General features: G+C 39.4%; 1 protein-coding gene across 2 annotated transcripts in view; it reads right to left on the bottom strand.

Moving 5' to 3' along the window:
* The window catches only part of CENPP (centromere protein P), a 232136-nt gene that overhangs the window by 171639 nt on the left and 50505 nt on the right, over positions 1 to 9992 (bottom strand). For both annotated transcript variants that reach the window (XM_082636181.1, XM_082636182.1), the window contains one exon: positions 741 to 837. In XM_082636181.1, the coding sequence (XP_082492307.1) occupies positions 741 to 837 (97 nt within the window). The remainder of the gene's footprint in view (positions 1 to 740; positions 838 to 9992) is intronic.

Below are 9992 nucleotides of genomic sequence, written 5' to 3'. Positions count from 1 at the left end.
TATTACTAGCTCAACCAAATAAAATGCAAATAATGATGATGATGATAAAAAAAAAAGAATCCAAAATAAATGAGAATTAGTACCAGTCATAAAAACAATAGCCAGGACTCAGGAGTTTGAGGGAACCTGAACCTTGAGATATTATTTATGTTAACTCTTTCAGAACTGGTTTCTGTGTGCATCACTGCTGTCAATAATTTGATATTATCTAACTAAGTAGGACCTGGGGGATTACAATGCAGCCAACTATAGTTCTAGTTATGACAGAAAACAAACAAAGGGAATTAAAAAAAAAGTCTCTGAATGTATCTGTATCAGACCTAAGAAGCGTTACTTTACAAGAATCAGACTTCAATATTTAAACTTGAAAAATACAATAAATAAGAAGCTCAAAATACAGAGTGTGGCTCAGGAAGTAAAGATTACACTGTGACGTTACAAGGCTGCTATGCCTATGTCCTTTATTAGCATTTGGCATTTTACTTCAAGTGTCCTTGACAGATTAATTTTTCAAAATGTGTACTGTAAAATAAATAAGACTATATTCTTTCAATATAAATGGTTAACTGACGTGTACAGAAGCATTCCTCCTTCATTTATTCCAAATAACTGCAAATCTAGAAGCCAATAAAAACATTTCCTATTGTTTGAAAAAACTTTAAGAATGTTATCTTAAACCCCCAAATTAACAGCAGCTTCACTTTCCATATACGTTTAAATTGCAAGACTTTAGACCCTACCTTGAAACGTTTAAATGTGCGCTTACGATATTCACACCATTCCACAAAGAAGTGTAGGCTTCGGAAAAACATAAACAGATCTCTTCTTTCTTCTGCTCTGTAAAAATAAAAGGCTCTATGATTAATAAATATCATTTATTATCGTTCATTTAAGCCCTCCATCTGGCTTTATCTTATTATTGTTTTTTATAGATCTGAAACTAAAGCTAAAAAAGTACTTAGTATATTTCTATACACTGAACTCTGCCCTTTTGAGTATGTGCCCCTGTGTGATTTTTCAGGCTGGAATTCCCTGTTCTCCACCTTCAAATGTTTAAATCCTACCCATCTTTCAAGATATCACACAAATGCCACTTTCTCCTTGATATCTCATTTGATGACCTGTGGTATAATAAAGAAAATATCTGGTCTTTGTCACTAGTTCCTAACACAGAGCTTCAAACACTCTTGGAATTCCTGAGTGACAAGAGTGCCTTTTTATGCTAATGAGGTGAATCAAGGTGGTCCCTAGGTAGCCTTAGGATGGGGACTGTTCACCAGAAAGACCAACCACATGATTAAAAAGTTGGAACTGTGGGCTCACCAGTTCTCCAGGCAAGAGAAGAGAGCTGGAGGAGTTTAATCACATGGCCAATCATGACGCCTATGTAAGGTAACCCAAATAAAATGTCTGGACAACAAAACTCAGTGGCACTTTCAGGTTGGTGAACATGTGGATGTGCTAGGAGGCTGATGTGCCCAGATTCCATGAAGAGAGGGCACAGAAGCTCTATGTCTATCCTCCTCCCCCAGCCCCCACGGCACCCACCCCACCCCTAGACCTTGGTCTATGAATTGTTTCCATTTGGCTGTTTCTGGGTTGTAACTTTTACTGAAGTCTAGCAGTCTTATGGAGGACTCTGCCCTTAACCTGTGGGTCTCTGCAAAATCTGGGTAGTGTCAGAATTGAACTGAATTACAGGACACCCAGTTGGTGTCACAGAATTATTGTGTCTCACCACCACACCATATGTCCTATTCCAAAATAGCTAGAAATAATTTCATTCCTATGCCTATGAGCTCCCATAGGAATTTAGCTCAATTCTCTTAATACTATACCTATTGTTATATTGACACCTACAAACACTTCTGAGCAACTTATAGGCAAGATGCATGTGTTCATTTAATCATTCATTCAGTAAATGATTGTGGAAGTAGAGTTCCCATTCTAGTCACAGTAGAGGAAGCACATTGAACCTGAATGTTCCCATTAATTACAATTTAGAAACATGGAACTAACACATAAAGCAAATATTGGAAGATTCTGATATGTGGACAGAAGCAGCAAAACAGGTAGAGACATCAGGAATTAAGGGAGGACCAGATAATGAGTTCCTTAGGATTCATTTTTACCTCTTGTACATCCCCATCTGGATGCTAGAGCAGACTGAAATTAAAAAAAACAAACAAAAAGGCCCAGGGAAAGACTGCTTCTTCTAGCCAGCAGGTCATACAAGATGAGGAGTGAAGACACTGGTTTTAGTGATGATTATTTGGACGTGACACCAAAAGCTAAGGCAACAAAGCAAAAATAAACACGGAACTACATCAAACTAAAAAGTCTCTGCACAGTAAATGAAACCATCAACAAAATGACAAGGTGACTTGGCGAATGGGACAAAATACTTGCAAACCAAATATCTGATGGGGTTAATATGCAAAATATATAAAGAACTCACATAACCCAATAGCAAAAAATCCAAACAATCAGATAAAACAGGCAGAGGATCTAAATATAAGCATACCACAGAGATATTGCAGATTCAGTTCCAGACCACCACAATAAAGCAAACATCGCAATAAAGCGAATCGTACAGATTTTTTTTAGTTTCCCGCATATTAAAGTTATGTTACACTATAGCTTCATGTCTAAAAAAGAAAAAAAAAAATCAAGGTACAGGTCTTCCCTGATGGCACAGTGGTTAAGAATCCACCTGCCAATGCAAGGGACCCGGGTTCGAGCCCTGGTCTGGGAAGATCCCACATGCCGCGGAGCAAATAAGCCTGTGTACCACAACTACTGAGCCTGTGCTCTAGAACCCACAAGCCACAATTATGGAGCCCATGTGCCACATCTACTGAAGCCCGTGCACTCTAGAGCCCGTGCTCTGCAACAAGAGAAGCCACCACAATGAGAAGCCCACACACCGCAACAAAGAGTATCCCCCGCTTGCTGCAACTAGAGAAAGCCCGTGTGCCGCAATGAAGGCCTAACACAGCCAAAAATAATAAATAAAAATAAATAAATTAATTTAAAAAAACAAGGTACATATCTTAATTAAAAAATACTTTAGGAGTGGGGGAGAAATAGGTGCAGGGTACAAACTTCCAGTTATAAAATAAATAAACCACAAAGATGTAATATACAGCATAAGGAATATGGTCAATAAAATTGTAACAACTTTGTGTGGGAATGGATGTGGGTACTAGACTTACCATGGTCAACATTTCATAATGTATGAAAATGTTAAAACACTATGTAGTACACCTGAAACTAACATAATATTGTATGTCTACTATATTTCAGCTTAAAATTAAGTTTCTATAAGATATAAATACACTTGCTATATATCTGGACCCAATCAGTCCATATCTGATTGAGGACTCCTGAATATTAAACTGATCTAATGTTCACAATAAAGAGGAAAAAGTTCACAAGAAAAAAAATCACTTTACTGCTAAAAACTGCTATCCATCATCTGAGCATTCAGCAAATCTTTTTGCTGGTGGAGGGTCTCTCCTCGGCATTGATGGATGCTGACTGATGAGGGATGTTTACTAAAAGTTGGCATGGCTGTGGCAACCACCACCCTTATTCTTCAAATAAGACGACAATGAAGCTTGATGCATCAAGTGACTCTTCCTTTCATGAACGATTTCTCTGTAACGTGCAATGCTGTTTGATAGCATTTCACCCACAGAACTTCTTTCAAAACTAGCGTCAATACTCTCAAACCCTGCCACTGCTTTATCAACTAGGTTTATGTCACAGTCTAAATCCTTTTTTGTCATTTCAACAATCTTCACAGCATCTTCACTAGGAGTAGGTTCCATCTCAAGAAACCACTTTCTTTTTCTTCATCCATAAGAAGCAACTCCTCGTCCATTAAAAGTTTTGTCATGAGATTGTAGCAATTCAGTCACATCTTCAGGCTCCACTTCTAACTCTAGGTCTCTTGCTATTTCCACCACACTTGCAGTTACTTCCTCCACTGAAGTCTTGAACCCCTCAAAATCATCCACGAATCAAGATTGGAATCAACTTCTTCCAAACTCCTGTTAATGTTGATCTTTTCACCTCTTCCAGTGAATCATGAATGTGCTTTCTTTTTTGTTTTTTTTCTTTTTTCTTTTGGCTATGTCGGGTCTTAATTGCGGCATGTGGGATCTTTGTTGAGGCATGCAGGATCTTTCATTGCGGCACACAGGATTCCCTCTAGCTGTTGCATGGGGGTTTTCTCTTCTCTAGTTGTGGTGTGCAGGCTCCAGGGCACGTGGGCTCTGTAGTTTGCAGCACGCGGGCTCTCTAGTTGAGGAGCGCACAAGCTCAGTAGTTGTGGCGCGTGGGCTTAGTTGCCCCACGGCATGTGGGAACCTAGTTCCCCAACCAGGGGTCAAACCCACGTCCTCTGCATTGGAAGGTGGATTCTTTACCACTTGACCAGCAGGAAAGTCCCATGAATGTTCTTAATGGCATCCAGAATGGTGAATCCTTTCCAGGTTTTCAACTGACTTTGCCCAGATCCATCAGAAGAATTCACTATCTATGGCAGCTACGGCCTCACAAAATATATTTCTTAAATAATAAGACTTGAAAGTTGAAATGACCCCTTGATCCATGGGCTGCAGAATGGATGTTGTGTTAGCAGGCATGAAAACAACATTAATATCATTGTCCATCTCCATCAGAGCTCTTGGGTGGCCAACTGCATTGTCAATGAGCAATAATATTTTGAAAGGAATCTTTTTTCTAAGCAGTAGGCCTCAACAATGGGCTTAAAATATTTAGTAAACCATGCTGTAAATAGACATGCTGTCATCCAGGCTTTCCATTTATAGAGCACAGGCAGAAGAGATTTAGTATAATTCTTAAGGGCCCTACGAATTTTGGAATGGTAAATGAACACTGGCTTCAACTTAAGGTTACCAGTGGCATTAGCCCCTAACAAGAGAGTCAGCCTGTCCTTTGAAGCTTTGAAGCCAGGCATCGACTTTTCCTCTCTAGCTATGAAAGTCCTAGATGGTATCTTCTTCCGATATAAGGCTGTTTTGTCTACATTGAAAATCTGTTGTTTAGTGTAGCCACCTTCATGGATTATCTTAGCTATATCTTCTGGATAACTTGCTGCAGTTTCTACATCAGCCCTTGCTGCTTCACCTTGTATTTTTATATTATGGAGATGGCTTCTTTCCTTAAACCTCATGAACCAAACTCTGCTAGCTTCAAACTTTTCTTCTGTAGCTTCCTCACCTCTCTCATCCTTCAAAGAATTGAAGAGAGTTAGGGCCCTGATGTGGATTAGACTTTGGCTTTAAGGAAATGTTGTGGCTGGTTTGATCTTCTATCCAGACCACTAAAACTTTCTCCATAGGTGCAATAAAGCTGTTTCACTTTCTTATTTGTGTGTTCACTAGAATATTACTCTTGATTTCCTCCAAGATAGATAGATATACACACACAGGAAGATACATATCCCTATCTATCTATCTATCTATCTATCTATCTATCTAATAGAAGGAAATCCTGATATTTGTAACAACATGGCTGGACCTCGAGGACATTATGCTCAGTAAAATAAGTCAGAGACAGAAAGATAAATACTGTATGATCTCACTAGTATGTGGAATCTAAAAAGCAAACAAACAAAAAACAAACTCAGTTGCGGAGAACACATTGGTGGTTGCCAGAGGCAGGGTGTTATGAGGTCGGCAAAATGGGTGACGGTGGTCAAAAGGTACAAACTCCTAGTTATAAAATAAGTACGTCATGGGATGTAATATACACCATGGTGACTGTAGTTAATAATACTGTATTGTGTATTTGCAAGTTGCTAGAAGAGAAAATGTTAAAAGTTCTCATCAGAAAAAAAAAAAGTAACTGTGTGGTTATACATGTTAACTAGAGTAATTGTAATGATCATTTCACAATTTATACATACATCTAGTCATTATATTGTACACCTGAAACTAATATAATGTTATATATCAACTATATCTCAATAGAAAAAAAAACAATGTTCAAAATCATGCAACTTAATCTACTGGACACAATATTAATAAAGGTTCTTTTGTGGTTTATTACTTAATAGCAAAAGTTTTCAAAAATTAGGCAATAAAATTTTTGATGCAGTTAAAAAAAGAAAGAAAAAAAAGATGAGAAAAGGGAAACCATGCAGTACAGAACCCTAATGCCAAAGGGGAGCCGTGTCCCTAATCCTCCCAATTAGGCAACTAGTACTGCTGGTAATAAGCAAAAGCATAAGCATATAGATCAAGGGAAGAGAACTGAGAGTCCAGAAATAAAATCATGGATCTACGGTCAACTGATTTTCAACAAGAGTGCCAAAACCATTCAATGGGGGTAAGAATAGTCTCTTCAAAAACTGGTACTGGGACAACCAGATATCCAAATGCTAAAGAATGATGTGACACCCTTACTTTGCACCATATGCTCTAAACTCTAAATGGATCAACGACCTAAACATAAAAGCTAAAACTATAAATTCTCAGAAGAAAACACAGAGGCAAATATCAACCTTAGAGTTGTCTGTGGTTTCTCAAACGACAATAAAATCATGAACATCGAAATAAAATATAGATAATGTAGACATCATAAAAATTAAAACTTCTGTGCATCAAACGATATTATCAAGAGTGGAAACACAAACTACACAGTGGTATTTGCAAAATATATACTGAAAAGGGTCTAGAACCCAAAATATAGAGAAAACTCTTAAAACAACATAAAAATCGTAAAAATGCTCTAACAAGCTATCATGAACATGGTTTAAAGAAATACAAAAATAGAAAATATCAACAAAGAAATAAAAGATAAAAAGAAGATTCAACTGCAAAATACAATTAGAACTGCAAAATACAATAACTTAAATACAAATCTCATCACAGTGGGCTTCCCTGGTGGTGCAGTGGTTAAGAATCCGCCTGCCAATGCAGGGGACACAGGTTCGAGCACTGGTCTGGGAAGATCTCACATGCTGCGGAGCAGCTAAGCCCGTGTGCCACAGCTACTGAGCCTGTGCTCTAGAGCCCACGAGTCACAACTACTGAGCCCACGTGCCACAACTACTGAAGCCTGCACGCCTAGAGCCCGTGCTCTGCAACAAGAGAAACCACCGCAATGAGAAGCCCGCACGCTGCAACAAAGTGTAGCCCCCCTCACCGCAACTACAGCAAGTCCACGTGCAGCAACGAAGACCCAATGCAGTCAAAAAAAAAAAAAAAAAAACACCACCTCATCAGAAGTGTTCCATAGCAGAATGGAGATGGCAGGGGAAAGAAATTTAAAGATAGACCAATAGAAATTATTCAATACCAACAGAGAGAAAAAAAATTGTGGGGAAAAAAAGGTAAGAGATCTTCAGAGAGTTGTGAAATAGTAACAAAAGGTTTAACCTTGGGCTTCCCTGGTGGCACAGTGGTTGAGAGTCCACCTGCCCATGCAGGGGACACGGGTTCGTGCCCCGGTCTGGGAAGATCCCACATGCCACGGAGCGGTTGGGCCCGTGAGCCATGGCCACTGAGCCTGTGCTTCCGGAGCCTGTGCTCCGCAACGGGAGAGGCCACAACAGTGAGAGGCCCGCGTCCAGCAAAAAAAAAAAAAACCCTAAAACAAACAAACAAACAAAAAAAGGTTTAACCTTCATGTCATCAGCCTCAGAAGGAGAGGGGAAAGGGCCTGGGACTGAAAAAATATTTGAAGAAAAAAGGACTGAGTACTTCCTAAATTTGACTAAAAAAATATACCTACAGATTCCCAAAGATGTCTAAGCCCAGAGAAATGATGATCACATTTCTAAAAATTAAAGACAAAGAAAGTCCTTGAAAGCAGGCACAGAGAAATGAGGCATTACAAATAAGGGAACAATGGTTTGAATAACTGTCTATTTCTCATCAAAAACCATGGAGGCCAGAAGCAAGTGGCACAACATTTTTTAAGTGTTGAAAGAACAGAACTGTCAAACTAGAATTCTATATCCAGAAAGAAGCTTCCTCAAGAATGAGAGTAAAGACATTCTCACATGAAGAAAATTAAGAAAATTTGCTGCCAGAGCCATCATTCACTTAGTTTCCTTTAACTCTCTGAGCATATTTAAAACAGTTTCTTTGTCTAATAAATCCAAAGTCTGGGCTTCCTCAGGGACAGTTTCTATTGATTGATTACTTTTTTCCCTGTGCATGGGCCTTACTTTCTTATTTTGTTTTTCGTTCTGCCTGTTGTGTAATTTTTGTTGAAAACTGAACATTTTAAACACTATAGTGTGGCAATTCCTGGAATCAGATTCCCCCTCTCCCCAGGGTTTGCTGTTGTGCTTTTTGTTCCTTTTGTTGGTTTAGTGACTTTTCTGAACCAATCTGTAGAGTCTATTTTTTGTTGTGCGTGACTACGTAAGTCTCTGCTCAATTAGCTAATATTTGGACAGAGATTTACTTAAACACCTTGAACCCATGTCTCCAAGTCTTTGCCAAGGGGCTTTCTGTTGGGCATAGCTTCAATACTCAGCAAGGCAAATGACAATACTACCTTAGCTTTCACTTCCTGCTTTTGCACAGCCTCACGGTCAGCCAGTAGTGAGAACTTAGGCCATCTCAGGCCTTTCCTGAGCATGCACACAACCCAGCTTTCTAGATTCCCAGGAATAGGTCAGAGATTTTTGAAGTCCCTACCCATTGCATTCTACAGCTTTTCCTTTTAAGCTTTTTCATTAACCTATTAATTGCCCCAGCTGTTATCCACCGCCTCAGGCACCCATGAAGTTTAAAAATTGCCTCCAGGGTAACCCTGGCAGTCCAGTGGTTAGGACTCAGTGCTTTCACTGCTGGGGCCCAGGTTCGATCCCTGGTCAGGGAACTAAGATCCCACAAGCTTCATAGCATGGACCAAAAAAAAAAAAGCCTCCAAATATCTTCAACAAATTCTCCCAGAGAAAAGCCTTTCACACTAGATTAGTTCTGAGTCAGGTCAAAGTGAGATCTTCCAGGGAATAAAGAAACAGGTCAAACAATGACAATTTACTGGGAATGTGGCTTTGAAGGAGTTTGAACCTATTCTGCTCCCCCTGGTGGCTGCCAGGCTTGCTGGTTATCACCAGGATTACAGGCTTTTTCTTGTCAAGGCTAACACAGAGCTGGTAAAGGAGAGATAGGTATAGGGCATTTAAAAAACACAAAGCTCACTCTTGTTATCAAGATTCTGCCTTTTTTCCCCCGAATAAATGCTCCCTGATTGCTACAACCCTTTGGTTCATTTCTAGAATTCCAAAAAATTTGATTCTGACAGTTTTGGCCAGTTTTTTTGTTGCTTTTACAGAGGAGAGAATCTTCAAAGGTACTTACTAACTCTGCTAGTTTCACTGACATCTATGCCTTGAATTTTAAAAGAACTCAGCCAGGGCTCTGTATTAATAATGTCTTTTATTTTCTGTATTCTGATGCTTTGACATCTGGGGCCTTGTTGACCCTGAAGAAACTGTGCCTCCCAAGGTTAGCCCATTCCTAGAGATAGTAAACAACTTGCTCCTGAATGCTTTTCTAACGTGATACCACCAGTCCAGAACCCATATCTCAACCACCTCCTTTATATTTGTTATTCCCCTATCCACTTGCTCAGGGCTAGGTACCAGAGGCATCTAGTGACAGCCTCTATGACCCACAGCCTCCTGAAATTATTCAAACTAGCCAACCTAAGCCTGCTCACCCTGACTCACCTTTTTCTTACCTCAGAAACCATAGTAAAGGCTCTTGACCAGTTTCCCATTCTCCCTCTGTCTCCTGGCCTACTCTAGTGCTTCTCCCTGTGGCCCCCAGTGGCATGATGTACCCCTCCCTCTTAGGAACCAACTAAGTAACAAACTATCTTTTCAATGGTAATCATCTTCCTGATCTGTTGGCCTTACCATACTCAAATAATTTTTTTAAAACCTATTAAAATAGGTTCCCATGCATTTATTACTAACTTTTAAACATTAGCCATGT

This window comes from Mesoplodon mirus, assembly GCF_964341445.2.
Source record: "Mesoplodon mirus genome assembly, chromosome: 1".
Classification (NCBI taxonomy): domain Eukaryota; kingdom Metazoa; phylum Chordata; class Mammalia; order Artiodactyla; family Ziphiidae; genus Mesoplodon; species Mesoplodon mirus.
This window is presented reverse-complemented; position numbering and strand designations above follow the sequence as displayed.